At 45.4% G+C, this 19,817-nt stretch overlaps 1 protein-coding gene and 1 long non-coding RNA gene across 2 annotated transcripts; both read left to right on the top strand.

The window, feature by feature from the left end:
* Positions 1-648: 648 nt before the first annotated feature.
* LOC124676101 lies at positions 649-10,062 on the top strand. Its single transcript, XR_006993510.1, has 3 exons — positions 649-898; positions 2,170-2,250; positions 9,956-10,062. It is a non-coding gene; the product is annotated as an uncharacterized LOC124676101 (long non-coding RNA).
* A 2,116-nt stretch (positions 10,063-12,178) lies between these two features.
* On the top strand, positions 12,179-13,631 carry LOC124670231 (uncharacterized protein At4g06744-like). Its single transcript, XM_047206736.1, has one exon. It carries the CDS (start codon positions 12,179-12,181, stop codon positions 13,496-13,498), a length of 1,320 nt encoding a protein of 439 aa, XP_047062692.1. The 3' UTR covers positions 13,499-13,631.
* Positions 13,632-19,817: the final 6,186 nt, after the last annotated feature.

Genomic DNA, 19,817 nt, shown 5'->3' with positions numbered 1-19,817 from the left:
GCCGGGCCGTGTGACCTTATGTTTAAAAATATGGACCGGGTAGAGTAGTAATGTTAAGCAACATCCTTTAGAGCATACCATCAGCGAGACAAATTGCAACCGCATCTTCATGATTCTGGATCAGGTGCAACATACTTCTCTGAAGTACCACATTTCTTCCCAGCAGCATCACCTCGTCCAACCTCATCAGCACACAGCCATCTAAGGAAATAAACACTATGGCGAAACTCCAGTCCATTTCTGTTCAGATTACTGCACCTTATTAACTTATTAATAGGTGGCTTATCCTTCTTAGATCAATTGCTTCGAACTTAAATAATTTAATGAGAATTTATAGATGCATCGTTCATGACCTCAGAGCGATACACAGAGGAGAAGAGAAGGCCTCGGCAGTGCACTGCGTACAGCGCCGTCCGCGGATGGATGGATGGATGCGAAAGCCCAGACCACGAGGCCCTCTTGCTGGAGGCCCAGCTTACCCATACCAAAATGCGGCCCAGTCAGCGTAAGTAATCCCTTGCGCAGTTCCGTTACGTTCTCCGGTTTCGTACAGCGCTGGCTTAAAATCGTGGTCCTTGGCGTCGCCGTCGCGTGAATCGGAAACGCAAACGGCGGCCCCCTCGCCGCCGCGAACGGAGAGATTCGGGCTGCAGGACAAGGGCGCGGTGGCGTCGTGGGAACGGTCGCGCACCTCTACAACGACGCCTCCATCCTGTCGCCGACCTCTTCGGAGATTCTCATCCTCCCGTTCGCGGTTCATCACCTGATTTCGACTGCTGAATTGTGTGTGTGCGTGCGTGCGTGCGGCGCAGGTGGTCAAGAAACTGGCGGTAAAATATCCCGGGTCAACTGGCGGCGCGGTAGCTCGTCACCTCTACCCGCTCCACTACGACGAGAAGTAAGCTAAGTCCCCTTCGTTTGTATTTCTCCCTGCCTGTGATAGTCGAGACAGATCGGGGCAACTATATATGTGGGCGATGTGGTGGCTATTACTGTTGCTTCAGATAGATTCACGCACTAGGCGGATGCTTAAATTGGCTGGCGCCTGGCAGTGCATCTTTGATATGTAAATCAAATTCTTTTGATGTTGTACACAAGGATCATGATATTTCATAAGTTCCAATTCTTTTGATGTTGTAGTTAACAGATCTGAGGGAATTGTCTCCCTTAATTCCTCATCCCCTTCCCTCCTCAACTCCCATGCCTTCCCACGAGATTTTAAGTCTCATACCCCTTTAGTTCCCATTCCCTAGTTGTAATCCACCCCCCCCCCCCCACACCCAACCAAACACGCTGTCAGATCTGTTCCCTAGTGGGACCAAAACGATATTTGCTTCATATTTTTCTTGATGGTGGTAGGGATTCAGTTCCTGTATGTCCTGCACCCAAGCTGGAACTATTGTTAATGGAGTTCGTAGCACTATGTCAAGCATGACATGTTTTCAGCATTACACTGAAGAATATTAAGGACACGCAGGACACTAAATTCTGGTTTTGTTCTTGTCGCTACTAGCTCAAACGATGATGTCTCAATTCTTTTGAAATGCACATTGCCTCTTCTGTAGAGCTAAAATAGTGGGGTTAGTTTTTACATTAGCAAGTGTTGACTAGATCATTACCCCGAGAAAGTGAAGATAATTGTTGGACCGATTTTGTTTACTCTACGCTCTTGTCCTGATGCAACATATGAGATACTTTCTAGATGATTTTCCCTTGGTTCACGTCCCAGTTCTTGACTATGATTAAGTATGGTATGGAATGCTTGACTAATCATTTCTAAGTTGGAATAACTAACTTGTGTTAAATATCGTTGTGTAGTAACTGGTAAGTCGAATAACAATTTCGTAATGGCTAAGGCTACTCGTAGAAGGTGTCATGCGTGAGTTCTGTTTCTGTGATTGGTTGATCTCCGTATAGAACACAAGCACAAATTTGCACTCACACATTGGAACATGAAGCTACAAAGCTGAGCATTAATTGGGTTTCTTGTGCAGGCATAAGAATCTGATAATTTACCTATTTTTGCGCATTTTTCTAATTTAAATTTCTTGTTTAACTGAAAAGTTTTTATTCTTGCAGATGCTTAGCAATATATTAGTTTACTTTTTGCCAAGACTGCTCATTCATTGTTTACTCCACATTATTAATACTTGTTCATATGTGCGTCAGACCCATGTCAGGCTAGGGCTTTGAAGCTTGAAATCATCATCACCATCACTAGAGTCTCAAGCTATTTTTGAAGAATTTCAGGTATAGTTTTTGTAGCTGCAACATAAGGTTTAGCAGTTTAGCTGTCACGATGCCTTGCAATGCTATGTGTCTTTCTTACGTGGAAGTTTTTCTGGTACCTCTAATCGTCACACGCTCTTCAGAAACTGATCTAGCAGTACATACGTCTTTTTCTAAATTTCTCCCGGGGGCTACAATCAGCTTTGTTTTTTTTTTCTTGTATATCTTATCCATGGAAATGAAGGGCGGGCCTGGTGCAGCGGTAGAGCCTCACCGCCTGTGACCGAGAGGTCCCAGGTTCGAGTCGCGGTCTCCTCACATTGCACTTCATGAGGGTAAGGCTTGCCACTAACACCTTCCCCAGACCCCGCACATTGCGGGAGCTCTTAGCACTGGGTACGTCCTTTTTTTTATCTTATCCATGGAAATAATACAAAAACAGGCTGGGTGTAGTTGATATCAATTTGATATTAATATATTCTCTTTATCGAAAAAATACCCTTCTACTTTGTCGTGTTGTGTTCATTGTCCTTGAGCCAGTAACAAAGACATTTTGGTCAACGTGACTTGTCTTGTCATGAGGAGGGTGTAGAAAAGATCTGCATCAGTGATTCCACTTAGTCCAGTAGCTGTATAATCCCCCACTTCTTTGATTTCTTATGTTTTGTTGAGAAGGGCTCCCCTAATTATAAACACTGCAAGGTCACCTTTTTCAGTTTGGGCCATGAAGTTTTTCCCTAGCACATGGTTCATGTGTTTAAGCTTGTCGGTCCATTGCTCCAGCAGCATGTAGGAAGAGTTTCCAAACTGACCCATAAACCGACAAAAACCACCGTTGTTACTATGCTATTACCATTGGAACAAATATACAAACTAATGAAGTCTGAGCTGCCAGGTCTGATTTTTTATAGTGTTGGCCATATTTGTAGTGTTCATATTTGTGTTGTGGTACTAATAACAATTTGGTTCGTCTTTCTTGAACCAAGGCAAAATATTCCTTTTCATCGATAAAGAAGAGCATTAGCTAGTTTATAAGGGAAACTGACTAAAAACCAATACAACACAATGCCACACGCCCACCAATGTCGTCCTGCGAATCTGAATACATCGCAGTGGCGACGGCGGCGTGCCAAGGAGTATGGCTCGGCCGTTTGCTTGGCGATCTGCTGGGGACTGATCCCCTCGTTGCTGATCTGCACGTGGACAACAAGTCTGCAATCCAATTGTGCAAGAACCCCGTGTTCCACGACCGTAGCAAGCACATCGAGGTGCATTACCACTTTATCAGGAACTGCATCGAGGATGGAACCGTCACGGTTCAGTTTGTTGGCACTGAAGATCAACTTGCAGATGTTCTCACAAAGGCTCTAGGGGTCGAGTGTGATTCTAGCTGCTCCGCGAGAAGATCAACATTGTCAGGATTAAATAGTTTGCTGCGTCTGGCTTACGGGGAGTTTGTTGTAATAAACCAGCGCAGCATATTCAGTTAGTTAGCTGTTAGTCTGTTTCATCACTTAGCAAGTTTCATGTTTAGTTTCAGTTAGCGTTTAGCTGCTCCAAGTTTCTAACAACTTGGAGCGATTCTTGTGCGAGGCACGATTCGGTCTGTGGTGCGACTAATTGGATCGCGGGCTCGTGCCTTTGCTTTGTAGCTCGAATAAAAGGAATGAGGCGTAAACAGAAAAGATCGCAAGTTGTGCGCGACACAAACATTGTCTCTCGTTCGTTTTGCTCTACCTTTGTACCTCTTCCTCACCTTCGACAATATTTAGAGACATCACTCTCGTGTACTTGCATGTAGAGCTTCTAGTTGTTGTTATAATTTGTTGACCTGTTGGTTGAGCTTAGAGTTGTGCTTTTGGGTTTCTGCTGTAGCACGAGCTTATACCCACGAGGCTGCGATCACTTGCATTTCAGAGTGTCCTTGTATGCAGTCTAGAAAATATTTTTCTCTATTCACTTGAAACTGGACCTTCAGTTTCTTTTCCTTATTTTCAATCTCAGTACTTTGTTCTAAATACAAAAGTACAATTATAGGTATGTTATCAGTATTCATACTAGAAGAGATGAAACAACAATAATACGATGCACAACATGAATAATCATGGCAACAAAGAAGCATGCCTAACGCACAACACTGAATAACTAGAGAATAATCCAAAGTTGATTTACTCACATAAACATCATTGGACTTTGTGTTAGACAATATTCCTTTCGTGTGGGTCAGTTCCCACGGAGTAATCTAGTCTAACTCTTCTCCATTTTCCAACTCTCGATGTCAGTAGTATAACAATGAGATGCTTGAGTCGTGAAAGCATAGTTAGAAGCGAAGCATACATATTTTATTAGATGCATACCTTCTCAAAACTTAGTTGGGAGTATGATTTTGATCTAGTTCTGTGTTTTGCATTCAATTTTTACATCAGAGTCTTTAGTCTTCTTTAGTCGGATAAACCATTTCATCTAAATACATAGTAGAGAAACAGTGAGCATAGAGATAACTAGAAATTTTGAATCAATGCCATCTATTCCCACTCTTCTGGTTGTAAATCTTTCGGCACATTAGCCAATCTAGTAGCACTAGTTTCGTGTATGCCTTGTAAATAGAGGAAAGAGTTGACCGCCTGCCTCTGTATCGCTCTTTCGCAACTTTCAAAAAAAAATTCTTCTGTTTCTGGTGTATCTTCCAAATCATACACCGAAGGAACAGCCTTAAGTAGTGCATTGTCGATAGAAAAATAAGATAACACATGACAACAAGGTTGTACGCACTATAATTGCTGCAACTATGAATCGATGGATGGTAGGGTGAATGTCCGACCACCTTCTCACTCCAATGAGTGGTAACTTTCTTTTCATTATGACTACCACGTCATCCTTGAATGAACGATTGTTTATTCCTATTGTACCACACAATTTCTCAAAGAATTCAATATTAAGATTTGCAGATCCATTGGCAAGACACTTCTTATTTGTTTTGAAACCTTTCAGAACACCTCATGGTTTCTTCTTCTGTCCATTGCTACAATCCAAAATAATAAATGAAGTATTGCATTACTCGGTATTAAATCCTATTATGAAGAAAAAAAGAACAAAAATGATCCTCGGTATTCCATTAAGGTTGTATTCCTACTAAGAAACTCTGGGCTATACTCTACATTCGATCCCAGCCATCACATTTTCATTTCTTACAATTTATACCGAGTAATGTAATACTTCATTTATTATTTCGGGTTTTAGAAACAAATGGATAGAAGAACAAATCGCCAGCTTTTTTCAAAGGTTTCAAAGCAAGTAAGATGCGTTTTGCCATTGGATCTGCAAAGCTTAATATTGAATTCTGTGGGAAGTTGGGTTGTACAATAGGTATGAACAATCGTTCATTCAAGGATGACATGGTAGTCATAATAAAAAGAAAATTACCACTCATTCGAGTGAGGAGGTGGTCAGACATTCAACCTAGTATCCCTCAACTCATTGTTGCAGCAATCATAATGCGTACAACCTTGTTGTCATGTGCAATCTTATTTTTTCATCGACAATGCACTACTTAAGTCTATTCTTTTGGTGTATGCCTTACCTGACATATGAGATTTGAAATATAAACCAGAAACAGAAGAAAACAAATCTGAAAATTGCGAAAGAGCGATATAGAGGCTCGCGATCAACTCTTTCCTCTACTTACAAGGCATACAAAACTGATGCTGCTAGATTGGCTAATGTGCCAGAAGATTTACAACCAAAAGAGTGAGAATGGATGATTAAGTTCTTTGGCACTGATTGAAAATTTGTACTTATCTCTAAGTTCACTGCTTCTCTACTAAGTACTTAGATGAAACGGCTTGTCTAACTGGTTTTATTTTGTTTCAATAAATGCATAGCGAAGCACCCAAAATAAGAAAATGAATACAAAACACAAAACTGAATCAAAATCATACTCCAAACTAAGTTTTGAGAAGGTACAAGTCTATCTAAATATGTATGCTTTGCTGATAACAATGCTTTCATGATTCAAGTATCTCATTGTTATACTATAAAGACTTGGAAAGTCGAGAAGAGCTAGACTTGATTGCTCCTTGGGAACTGACCCACACGGCGAAAGGAACATGGTCTAACATAGTGTCCAAGGATGTTTATGTGACTAAACTGACATTGGGTTATTCTCTAGATATTCAGCGGTGTGCGTTACACAGGTTGTCATGATTATTCAAGTTGTGCATTGTATTATTATTGTTTCATCTCTTATAGTGTGAATATTGATGACATACCTATAATTGTACTTTTCGTATTTAGGACAAATCATGTAGTGAGATTGAAAATAAGAGAAAGATAAACTCAAGGTCCAGTTTCAAGTATCAAGTAAATAGAGAAACAATATTTTCTATACTGCATAAAAGGACAATTTGAAATGCAAGTCATCGCTGCCTCGTGGGTTTGGACACATGGCCAAACCAGCATATGGTTCTAAAAGGATTCGATGCCAGGTGGATGCGCAAGTTCGTGCTACAGTACAAAACCGAAAGCACAACTCTGAGGTCAGCCAATAGGTCAAAGAATTACATGATCAACTAGAAGTTGAACTTGCAAGTACACAAGAGATGATTAACATGGAGCGTGCCGAGAGAGAAATCCTTGAGGAGAGGTTAAAGGAAGAACATGATGAGAGGGAAAGATTTTTGGAAGCGGAGCGAAGTTCAAGATTGCAATTTGAAAAATACAGGATGGCAAAGTTTAGAAAATTGAGCCAACAACTGGAAAACCAATAGGTGATTATAGTCATATGTTTGATAACTTAAAATATTTATGTTCTTTACTTGAATTGCTTAAGAGCATCTCCAGCCGCGTCCCCCAAAGCATCCCCCAAAGCAATTTGGGACGCGCCGGACCAAAAATCCGTTCCAACCGCGTCCCCCAAAGCCCAATTTTGTTCGGCGTGCCCCGATACGGTGTCCGGCGCCCCGAGCCCGTCCCCGTCCCATAGGGGACGCTCCGGGCACGCCGGACACAACGAAAAGCGAGGCGAAGCGAGACGGGCCCGACGTGTCAGTGGCTCAGTGAAAAATCGTCTCCCACTCCCACCAAATCCCGCCCCTCCCGCCATATCGCGCCTATCCCGCCACGCATTTCTGGCCTCCCAACACATATCCCGCCGCCGATTCATTTCTCCTATCCCGCCGATTTGTTTCTCCCTCCCGCCGTCCACCCGCCGCCGCTACCCTCTCCCCATTCCATGGCGCCGCCGACAGCCCCCAAAAAGATGGCCAAGCAAGCGGCCAAGAAGCCGCTGGGCAATGCTTGGAAAGGGGCGAAAGCGCCGTTCGCGAAGCCGCGGAAGGCGCCGGCTCCGAAGAATAAGCCGGAAGGATGGACCGATGATCAGTGACATCAAGACTGTCTGCGCCGGAAGATGGAGACGGCGGAGCGGAAAGGACGGAGGGCGACGGAGCAGCCAACACATAATGGCCGGGTGTCTCGCCGCCACCAACGCGAGCCCATATAGTACGAACGTGCCAGTGTACGTTCCGGGAGTGTTCTCCCCGTCGTCATCCGCCTTCTACAACGACGGCCCCTCCGGCACTCCCGGGTGCGTGACGCCTAACTTGTTGCCCCACTACCAGGATGCGCTGCCGCATGGCGGCTTCAACCCCAACAACCTCTACTCCCCGGCGTACGAGCAGCGCGAGCCAGGACTTGGTGCGGACGGCGACCCTTTCACTGGCCGTAGGGGGCCGCTCGAATTCGATGGCGCCGGTGCTGAGGGTGCTGAGGAAGAGGGCGGGAGTGAGGACGAGGAGGATGATGAAGAGGAGGAGGTGGAGGATGAGGACGACGACGAGGACGAAGAGGGCGGAGAGGAAGAGGACGAGGAGGGTGCCGGTGACAATGATCTCGTGGAGGTGGACGCGGACGGCGTGAAGAAGAAGAAGAAGAAGGCGTCGGGCACACGAGGCCCCAAGTGGACGGTTTTGGAGGATCTTTGTCTGTGCGAGTCGTGGGCGACGATGAGCCATGACTCCATCATCGGCACCAACCAAAAATACGGGAAGTATTGGGCGAGGATCAAGGCTGAGTTCGATGAGCGCAAGCTCATCAACAACGACTACAACAAAGTGACAATGAAGAGGAGCCAAAAGGCAATGTCGACGCGATGGGCCATCATCCAGGCGTCGGTGAACTCCTTCCATGGATACCATCACGACTTAGTGATGAGAGCCGACAGCGGCGCCGACGTCTCCCAAATGGTACGACTCTTTCTTCCATAATCTGTAGCGCCTACATTGTGTTCGATGAAATGATTCCGCTTCCTTTGGCTAGTTTGATAGGGCCATGGAGGTTTACCGGAGGAACTCGGATGGCCATAAGTCGTTTGCGTTGATGCATTGCTATAGCAAGCTCAAAGTGAACGAGAAATGGCGGTTGACGTGCCTGTCACTGTCCAAGGGGAAGGACACCATTGATCTGGACGCGCCGCTGGTAACGTCGGCATGGCGTCCTACTGGCAACAAGGCTGCTAAGGCCGCCTTGGCTGACGCCGCGTCGTGTGAGAAGACTCAGGCGTCGATCACGAAATGACTCGCGGACGTCTCCTCGACCTTTCTCTCCCGCGACAAAAAGGCCGACGAAAGGTGGGCGGAGCTGCTCAAGAGGCAAGAGGAGAAGTTGGAGCTCAAGAAACGCAGGGACGACATGTCCCTGCTGAGAGCGTCGACAGAGGGAATGTCTCCCCGGACGCGGGCGGCGCACAACTTCTTCAAAGCCAGATCCTCGACGACATCGAAGCCAAAATGGCAGCGGCCGATGCTGTGGCTGACGCGGCGGCCCAGGAAGCGGCAGCGGCAGCAACCGCAGAGCAAGAGCCGGCTGACGCGTCTTCGACTGCTACACCTGCGTCGGCCTATGCGACGACGGCGGAGCAGACCGAGCATGCACAGCACCAGGCAGATCGCGACGAGGTCATCGTGATCGATGGGCCTGCGTCGACTCAGGATACGTCGCCGTCGGCCAACCCCTTCTTCTAATTTAGCATGCACTATGGTCTGTAATATGATCGCGCGCCCAGTACTTTGATCGCCGCTACTCTGATCGCGACGATTCGGCGGGAACGATCTCTTTTGATTGGGGGCGGCGTTTGGGGGACGCGGCTGGGGAGCGACGTCCCCAAACGCGGCACGAACAAAACACGTCCCCCAAACGCTCAATCCAGTGCGGTTTGGGGGACGCGGCTGGAGATGCTCTAAAGTGCACTTGTATATTTGCAGTTGCTTAAAAGGAATCATGACAAAGAAAATATTACTCCGAACTTGCAAAATAATGTTATATCGACCCCTATACTAGGGGTGCAAAGAAAAATATGATTTCTTCAAATATGCTCATAAACTTTGCAAAGAATAATCGCCAGTTTCGAGTCAGTCAGAGCCTTGCTTTGTCTCCGAAATTGGGTTGTTCTAAGAAGTGTAGTGCCGACAGGAGCAAGAGCAGGTAAGTATTCCACTCACATAAGCACTCTGTGTTACATACATCTCTTTTTTACTTGTCACTTTGCTCGTGTGGCATGGTTCAGCTATCCTTTGGTTCGTCAGATCTGATGCTTATTACAGACTGCAACTCTTATGTCTCAATTTTTTTTTATAAATTTGTCCATGAATCACCCTTATGCTACCCTGGAAAACATTCTAACATTTATGTGGTGTATTTGGAAGCCTAGAAATGACAACCTATTTTGCAGAAAACCAGGGCCTCCATACCAGGTGTACCAAGCGGCAAGAACAATTCAACAAAACATGGAGATGCTCGATCCTGGTTGATTCCATTTTGCAGGCTCAGGCCATCATAAAAGAAGCAACTCATGCAACCAATTATCTACCAGCAATAAGAACAACAATAAGGACAGATCTTGTCATTACAGGGAATTAGATCTTCTCGGACGCCTCGTGGAAAAACATGAAGATACCAGGAAGAGATGACTCCCAAGCAACTGGCATTGGTCTCTTTCTTCATGATTCAAGCCTTGCAGAGCAAGCGCCAACACCATTTCATGCCGATGCGGCAGCTCTTCTTCTTGCGACAAAGGTGGCGCGGTCGCTTCAGCTACAACAAGTTACTTTTCTGACGGACAATCTTTCTCTTGCAAGAGCTTCAGCGACAAACTCCATCTCCGCTCAGCAGGTTCCATGGGAACTAAGAGACGTCATGGCCTCCTTACAAATTTAGATCTTTGAGGTATGGGAGCCAAAGACTTACCATAACACTCAAAAGTTGAATGTTACCCGAAAGTGAAGACAACAAAAGCTGGGAGGTTCTTGAGAATCGTCTCGGTAGTACCGGATCGAATGTAGCACTCTCACAATTTAGTTTTGACAAAAGCTGCTAAGTTGCCTCTTGAAGGTGCCAGATGGATTTGTCCTGGAAATACCAGCCGTATATAGGAATATTTCTGGACACATTTTAATGAAGAATCGGAGGTTCCGACTTGACCGCACTAGAAGTACCGGCAGAAATAGAGAGTTGACAAAAACGCATGTCTTTGCGAGTCTCAAACTCACATGGTCTGACTAACCGAGATGGAGAAACATGGAGGTACCGAGTAAGTGTTAAAAATGTGAGTTTGGAGATTTTTTTCAAGTAGATTTTGAACGAAACTCTGTAGGGTATGTATATGTGGGATCATTTCTCGTTATGCTTTGTGATGTGCTCTTTTCGTAGTACGCCACACCCAGCATGATCCACTTTTGCGATATCCCTGATCAAAGGATGTTAAAAAGAAGAACTGGTCATGGCTTGATGATAGAGAACTAAAATCTGCAAACTTTGCACAAAATTGGTTAGTTCCCTGAGATTGCCTTGTCATGAATAATCCAAAAGATCTTTGGGATCAAGATACGCTTTCATGGGCTCCTCCTGGATCACCTGCGGCAGCGACACGGGAGAGAAGAAATATTCTGGAGTAAAGATATCTAATCTTACAATTTATCTTCCATTCAATCTATCATTTTGATCAATGTTTACTCTCGCTGATCAATATATATGCATTTTTTTACTGCATCTCAGGAAGAGCCAAGTGAAGTAACACCAAAATTTTCAAGTGCAGGCTCAAAATGTAAGGATTTTGACGGTGCCCCTGGTCCTTCTGTATTTATTAGTTACTCAAATATTTTGGTGCATTTTGCAGATGGAAATTTTCGCATGCAGCATTTTTTTTGTCTAACTCATGATGTGTTCCGTTAATTAGAGTTATCTGAAACATTGAATGGTTTCTTAATTAGTCTGCTCAGATATATCAAGAACTGATTGTTCGAGGAAACCATAAGGAACGGTCTTTATTATGAACTGTGAAGTTGTAGTCATCTGTATAGCTATCAATCAACGTATCTTATCTTTGTTATGTGTATATGTACTTTGATTTTTTAAGACCATGTATTTAACGGTAAACACTCTCGAACTCGCTCTGTTTTGTAATCACTTCTTTATTTCGTTGTACCGGTGTTTATTTACATCACGATTACACACACAAAATAAGACAAGTGTGCATGAAACACACTAGTACAATTTGCTGCCCTCAGGATGAGAAGATTAGTCCACTCGGTCACGATGTCACGCTCTACATTTATCTGGGGGTTGGCCTTTATTAGGCCACCGCACATGCAAATGAGCTCTGCAATAACTTGGAAACAGGGGAGGAGGATCAGTATAGCGATGGAACTCCTACACCCATCCAACACACTACAGTAAGCGACAGCCAACGCAGGACGAGTTCCAGCTTCTCTGAACAAACATCAACAACAGTTGGTAGAGTCTGCATGCTTTCTTAACCGTGGTCCGTGGGGCGTGGGTGCAAGTGTTTATATACATCCCGCGCCCTTAGAACCAGGCCACTCAGTTTGCGCGAGGGCAACTCCGCGCCAAACTTGCCCGACACACTGTTCTCAATTCTGCCGCCGCGATCAGAAAAATGGCAGGTCTGCCAGGCGGCGGCCGCCTCGCTCTCTTCTGCGTCTTGGCTGTTTCGTGCATTGCGCTCGCGGCGCGCACCTCCGACGCCACCGGGCGGGACGCTGGCGTCGGCACCGACAAGCACCCCATCAGGTACGCCGCGCCTCCGCCACCGCCGATGTCGTCCGAGCCGCGGGCATGCGAGTTCGAGAACTTGCGCCTGTACAAGGCGTACCTCGTGATCAAGAAGTTCAAGAAGACGGTGACCCGCGACCCCAAGGGCGTCACCAGCACCTGGACCGGCACCGACCTCTGCGGCTCCTACAAGGGCTTCTTCTGCGAGCGGCCGCGCAACATCCCTGACAGGACCGTCGCGTCCGTCGACTTTAACGGCTACCAGCTGCATGCCGACTCCCTGCAGGGCTTCGTGGACGGCCTCCCGGACCTGGCGCTGTTCCACGCCAACTCCAACAACTTCGGCGGCGCCCTGCCCAACCTCAACAAGCTGCAGTACTTCTACGAGCTGGACGTGAGCAACAACAGGCTCGCGCCCGCGCCGTTCCCGACGGACGTGCTGGGCCTCGCCAACGCCACCTTCATCGACATCCGCTTCAACAGCTTCTTCGGCGAGCTGCCGGCGGGGATCTTCTCCTCGTTCCCGGAGGTGCAGGCCATCTTCGTCAACAACAACCAGTTCTCCGGCAACCTCCCGGACAACCTCGGCGACTCCCCCGTGAACTACCTCTCCCTCGCCAACAACCAGTTCACCGGGCCGATCCCCGCGTCCATCGCCCACGCCGCCGACACGCTCCTCGAGGTGCTCTTCCTCAACAACATGCTCAGCGGCTGCCTTCCCTACGAGCTCGGCCTGCTCGCCCAGGCCACGGTCATCGACGCCGGCACGAACCGGCTCACGGGCCCCATCCCGTGCTCGTACGCGTGCCTGCGGAACGTGGAGCAGCTCAACCTGGCGGACAACCTCCTCTACGGCGTGGTGCCCGACGCGCTCTGCCGTCTCGCCACCGACGGCCACCTCGCCAACCTCACGCTCTCCGGCAACTACTTCACGTGGCTGGGGGAATCCTGCTGGGACCTGATCAGCGAGGGGAAGCTCAACGTCGACCGCAACTGCATCCCTTATGCGCCCAACCAGCGGTCCTACGAGGAGTGCGCCGAGTTCTTCCACGAGAACTGGACCAAGATGACGACGTGCCCCGTCAACTTCCACGTGCCATGCGAGGACCACCACGAGGGCTACGGCAGTGTGGACGCCGGCAGGGAGGAGGCGAAGGCGGCGGAGGAGTACCAGTACCGGACCTACTCGGCACTGAAACCGTAAGGCCCAGACCGGCCGGCGAGGGCACGTACGTACAGGTGTTTAAAGGAAGAAAGCACTGTCCGGCCGTCTCGTGAACGTGCGTATGCGACACGGCGCAGAGCTAGCTGCTTCGTCGTTGCGACGGCTGGTTTGGTTGATCCATATTGTTGTCGTGTGTACTTTTCTAGTAGTTGTGTTCCGTTCATCATCCACTGTTACGGCCCACTTATAGTTCAGGTGCTTTGCATGGTATGTGTACTACCCGGCATGCCTCGACGTGGTCATAGGTCACAAGTCACAATTCACAAGTGACTGAGTTTCATTTAATGAATCATAACGATAACGATAATGCAGATCGATCATTCAAGCTAGGGACAGCTAGGTGGTTGTGAGTTGTGACCTTGAGAAAGATGTGCTTGTACTAGTAGTTCTCAATTTATGTTTTTTTTTCATTTTTCTCCATAAGTGTAATGAATCTGTGCAGATGTCATCGTGTTGTATTAGGATCCTGATTTTGTTCAGCATGATGCATCTGTAGACTACATACACTTAATCGAAAACAAGCTAAGAACTTGCCTTTCAGGAAAAGTTTTCGAACAATCCGAATGTTGTTTGGTTGACCACACATGATTATTGGGCAGCACGCTAATATTCACCATATATGTTTATGATAGTTTTCCCATGATAAGTGTAGCCTTTTGAAATTAACATCTCTTAGAGAGAGCTAGGGCTTTACTTTCTGGCCACTGGGTGCGAGCGTATTATTAGGAAGATATCAAATATCAAGGCTAAGCATCTGCTTTGAGAAAAATTCAAGGTTGGACATAGCCTATCCTCGATACACGCTCCAACATCAACCGATGTGGTTAAAGTTGAGGGCCTAACCTGGTTTGGGGTTTTCACTGGTGGCTGGGAGAAACTCCCTCTCGTAGATGGGATGTTGAGTAGAGGAAAAAAAGGACCTTCAGTAGGTCAGGCACTAGGTTGGGCCTCATGGACCATTTGGAACTTAATGAAGGCCCCACAGGTATCAAATATTTTTTTTAACAGATATCCAACATTTCCTCTAAGATGGGTGATAAATGTCAAGCATTCTCATCTTTGCACAGACAAGATTACACTCTTTTGTTTCTAACCCAAATAGTAAACAACTTGTTTTTCTGATCTCACATAAGACAATGATATAATTCCTAAATCAATGTTTTCTTTATTAAATAACATGTCTATCTCCACATCTTTGGTTCGGTCATGTTGAACCGGATTATTTGTTATGTTTATGGCAGACATGTTATACATCACACCTTCAAGCACTGTTGGATCCTCTTGGGGACCAAACCAGGCTATGGCCCGGTCTTTCCTAACTGAAAAGAAATATTAACAAGGTGTTTTCAGCCAACAGCTTCATTAAATATTAATTTATCAACAATAATTGGCCCAGTCTACCTCGACAGGCCTCGCCTTGAGTGACAACCACGGTCCGCCAGTGCCTTCAAGCTTTCTTACCTTAACGCTTTGATGACCCACAAGTATAGGGGGTGTATCGTAGTACTTTCGATAAATAAGAGTGTCGAACCCAACGAGGAGCAGAAGGTGTTGACAAGCAGTTTCGATGAAGGATTCACTGTAAATGCTCACAGACAAGTTTTCAGGGGGTTTTGATATAGCAGATAAGTAAAATACAAGTAAGTAAAATGCGGGAATAATAATTGCAGCGAGTGGCCCAATCCTTTTTAGCACAAAGGACAAGCCGGTTTGTTTACTTATGATGACCAAACGTTCTTGAGGACACACGGGAATTTAGTCTAGTGCTTTCGCTTCATATAGTTGATTAATCTTCATTGTTTTGATAAGTGTTGTGTGGGTGAACCTATGCTAATGCACCGCCCTTCCTAGGACTAATACATACTTGTGATTAAAACCCTTGCAAGCATCCGCAAATATAAGAAATTAATTAAGATAAATCTAACCACAGCCTTAAACTCTGAGATCCTGCTATCCCTCATGCATCGATATACCAACGGGGGTTCAGGTTGCTGTCACTCCGGCAACCCCACAATTAGCAAACGAATACAAGATGCATTCCCCTAGGCCCATAAAGGTGAAGTATCATGTAGTCGACGTTCACATGACACCAGTAGAAGAATAACACCACAACTTAAATATCAAACCATTAAATATTACTCAACATAGTTCACTACTAATATTTAGACTTCACCCATGTCCTCAAGAACTAAACGAACTACTCACAAGACATCATATGGAACATGATCAGAGGTGATATGATGATGAATAACAATCTGAACATAAACATTGGTTCAATGGTTTCACTCAATAGCATCAATAACAAGGAGTAATCAACACCGGGAGAGTTTCCCCTATGAAATAATCAAGATTCAACCCTAGATGTTACAGCGGAGACGAGGTGCAGCGGTGGAGATGATGGTGTCGGCGGTGGAGATGATGATGATGATGATCCCAATGAAGTCCAGCTCGATGACGGTGACGATGGCGACGATTTCCCCCTCCGGGAGGGAATTTCCCGGCAGATTTCAGCCTGCCGTAGAGCTCTTTTCTCTCTGGTGTTTTTCCGCCCCGCAGAGGCGGCTGTGTCTCTCCTCGATGATCCCCCGCACCTTAGGGTTTTTGGGAGATGAAGTACGCGAAAGGGAGATGGCCGAGGGGGGTTGTGGGCCCCCTCCCCACATGGCGGCGCGCTAGGCCTGGTGGCCGCACCGGCCTATGGGGAGGGCCCATGGTGGCCCTCCTCGGCCTCCCCTTCTGGCTAGCTCCGTCATTTGGAAAAATAGGAGCTTCGGTATATTTTCCGTCAATTGTTGATCTTCAGAAATATTGTATCATGACGGTGCTTTTTCCAGCAGAATCCTGACTCCGATGAGTAATTCTCCAATAATCATGAAACATGCAAAATAGGTGAAATAACATAAGTATCATCTCTAAATATGAAATATATCAATGAATAACAGTAAATTATGATATAAAATAGTGATACAAAATGGACGTATCAACTCCCCCGAAGCTTAGACCTCGCTTGTCCCCAAGCGAAACTGAACTCAGTAAACAAGACCACATGTTTATGGAGTGAAGAGTCGTTAAATGAAATACGGACAAGAAGCATCACATTTATTAATTCACACAAGACATTCTAGTAAAAACTTCCTCATATAACTCAACTTGAAACAAGTAAAGGGAAATCACAATTAAAGGTGCATAGGAAATTATAATTGGTGATGGCAAACTTCGTTCTTGGTCAAAGAACAATTAACAGATTGTACTTATCTTTTGAGCAGAGTCTTTATATTAGAGCTTATATGGCAGAACTTACATGCTCAATCATGACAATCTTCTCATAATTGTTGATAACCTTCAAAGTCATATTCATTCAGATAAAATTTGTACTAAACAAGGAAGAATAAAAGACATGATTAAATAAATCACAATATAAATGGTTGGATCACAACAACTCAATTGCTTGCTTGAGATAGAGGGAAATAGGTTTACTGACTCAACATAAAAGTAAAAGATAGGCCCTTCGCAGAGGGAAGCAGGGATTAAATCATGTGCTAGAGCTTTTCAAGTTTTGAAATCATATAGAGAGCATAAAAGTAAAGTTTTGAGGGGTGTTTGTTGTTGTCAACGAATGGTAGTGGGCACTCTAACCCCCTTGTCAAACAGACTTTCAAAGAGCGGCTTGATGGCGTGTAACTCACACGTTCGTTGGGAACCCCAAGAGGAAGGTATGATGCGCACATCAGCAAGTTTTCCCTCAGAAAGAAACCAAGGTTTATCGAACCAGGAGGAGCCAAGAAGCACGTTGAAGGTTGATGGCGGCGGGATGTAGTGCGGCGCAACACCAGGGATTCCGGCGCCAACGTGGAACCCGCACAACACAACCAAAGTACTTTGCCCCAACGAAACAAAGTGAGGTTGTCAATCTCACCGGCTTGCCGTAACAAAGGATTAACCGTATTGTGTGGAAGATGATTGTTTGCGAGAAAACAAGAAAACAAGTATTGCGATAGATTGTATGCGATGTAAAGAATAGGACCGGGGTCCACAGCTCACTAGAGGTGTCTCTCCCATAAGATAAAAGCATGTTGGGTGAACAAATTACAATCGGGCAATTGACAAATAGAGAGGGCATAACAATGCATATACATGTCATGATAAATATAGTGAGATTTAATTGGGCATTACGACAAAGTACATAGACCGCTATCCAAGCATGCATCTATGCCTAAAAGTCCACCTTCGATGTTATCATCCGAACCCCTTCCAAGTATTAAGTTGCAAAACAACGAGACAATTGCATTAAGTATGGTTCGTAATGTAATCAATAACTACATCCTTAGACATAGCATCAATGTTTTATCCCTAGTGGCAACAACACATCCACAACCTTAGAACTTTCCGTCACTCGTCCTGCATTCAATGGAGGCATGAACCCACTATCGAGCATAAATACTCCCTCTTGGAGTTAAGAGCAAAAACTTGGCCGAGCCTCTACTAATAACGGAGAGCATGCAAGATCATAAACAACACATAGGTAATAACTTGATAATTAACATAACATAGTATTCTCTATCCATCGGATCCCGACAAACACAACATATAGTATTACGGATAGATGATCTTGATCATGTTAGGCAGCTCACAAGATCCAACAATGAAGCACAATGAGGAGAAGACAACCATCTAGCTATCGCTATGGACCCATAGTCCAGGGGTGAACTACTCACTCATCACTCCGGAGGCGACCATGGCGGTGAAGAGTCCTCCGGGAGATGAATCCCCTCTCCGGCAGGGTGCCGGAGGAGATCTCCGAATCCCCCGAGATGGGATTGGCGGCGGCGGCGTCTCGCAAGGTTTTCCGTATCGTGGCTCTCGTGCATCGGGGGTTTCGCGACGAAGGCTATTTGTAGGCGGAAGGGCAGGTCGGGGGCCACACGAGGGGCCCACACTATAGGTCGGCGCGGCCGGGGCTTGGGCCGCGCCGCCCTATAGTCCGGCCACCTCGTGGCCCCACTTCGTCTCCTCTTCGGTCTTCCGGAAGCTTCGTGGCAAAATAGAACCCCGGGCGTTGATTTCGTCCAATTCCGAGAATATTTTGTTACTAGGATTTCGAAACCAAAAACAGCGCAGAACAAAGAATCGGCACTTCGGCATCTTGTTAATAGGTTAGTTCCAGAAAATGCACGAATATGACATAAAGTGTGCATAAAACATGTAGATATCATCAATAATGTGGCATGGAATACAAGAAATTATCGATACGTCGGAGACGTATCAGCATCCCCAAGCTTAGTTCTGCTAGTCCCGAGCAGGTAAAACGATAACAAAGATAATTTCTGGAGTGACATGCCATCATAACCTTGATCATACTATTTGTAAACATATGTAATGAATGCAGCGATCAAAACAATGGAAATGACATGAGTAAACAAGTGAATCATAAAGCAAAGACTTTTCATGAATAGCACTTCAAGACAAGCATCAATAAGTCTTGCATAAGAGTTAACTCATAAAGCAATAAATCAAAGTAAAGGTATTGAAGCAACACAAAGGAAGATTAAGTTTCAGCGGTTGCTTTCAACTTATAACATGTATATCTCATGGATAATCGTCAACATAGAGAAATATAATAAGTGCAATATGCACGCATGTAAGAATCAATGCACAGTTCACACAAGTGTTTGCTTCTTGAGGTGGAGAGAAATAGGCGAACTGACTCAACATAAAAGTAAAAGAATGGTTCTTCAAAGAGGAAAGCATCGATTGCTATATTTGTGCTAGAGCTTTTATTTTGAAAACATGAAACAATTTTGTCAACGGTAGTAATAAAGCATATGAGTTATGTAAATTATATCTTACAAGTTGCAAGCCTCATGCATAGTATACTAATAGTGCCCGCACCTTGTCCTAATTAGCTTGGACTACCGGATCATCGCAATACACATGTTTTAACCAAGTGTCACAATGGGGTACCTCCATGCCGCTCGTACAAAGGTCTAAGGAGAAAACTCGCATTTTGGATTTCTCGCTTTTGATTATTCTCAACTTAGACATCCATACCGGGACAACATGGACAACAGATAATGGACTCCTCTTTAATGCATAAGCATGTGGCAACAATTATTATTCTCATATGAGATTGAGGATATATGTCCAAAACTCGAAACTTCCACCATGAATCATGGCTTTAGTTAGCGGCCCAATGTTCTTCTCTAACAATATGTATGCTCCAACCATTAAGGTGGTAGATCTCTCTTACTTCAGTACAAGACGGACATGCATAGCAACTCACATGATATTCAACAAAGAA

This window comes from Lolium rigidum, chromosome 7 (assembly GCF_022539505.1).
Source record: "Lolium rigidum isolate FL_2022 chromosome 7, APGP_CSIRO_Lrig_0.1, whole genome shotgun sequence".
Lineage (NCBI taxonomy): Eukaryota > Viridiplantae > Streptophyta > Magnoliopsida > Poales > Poaceae > Lolium > Lolium rigidum.
This window is presented reverse-complemented; position numbering and strand designations above follow the sequence as displayed.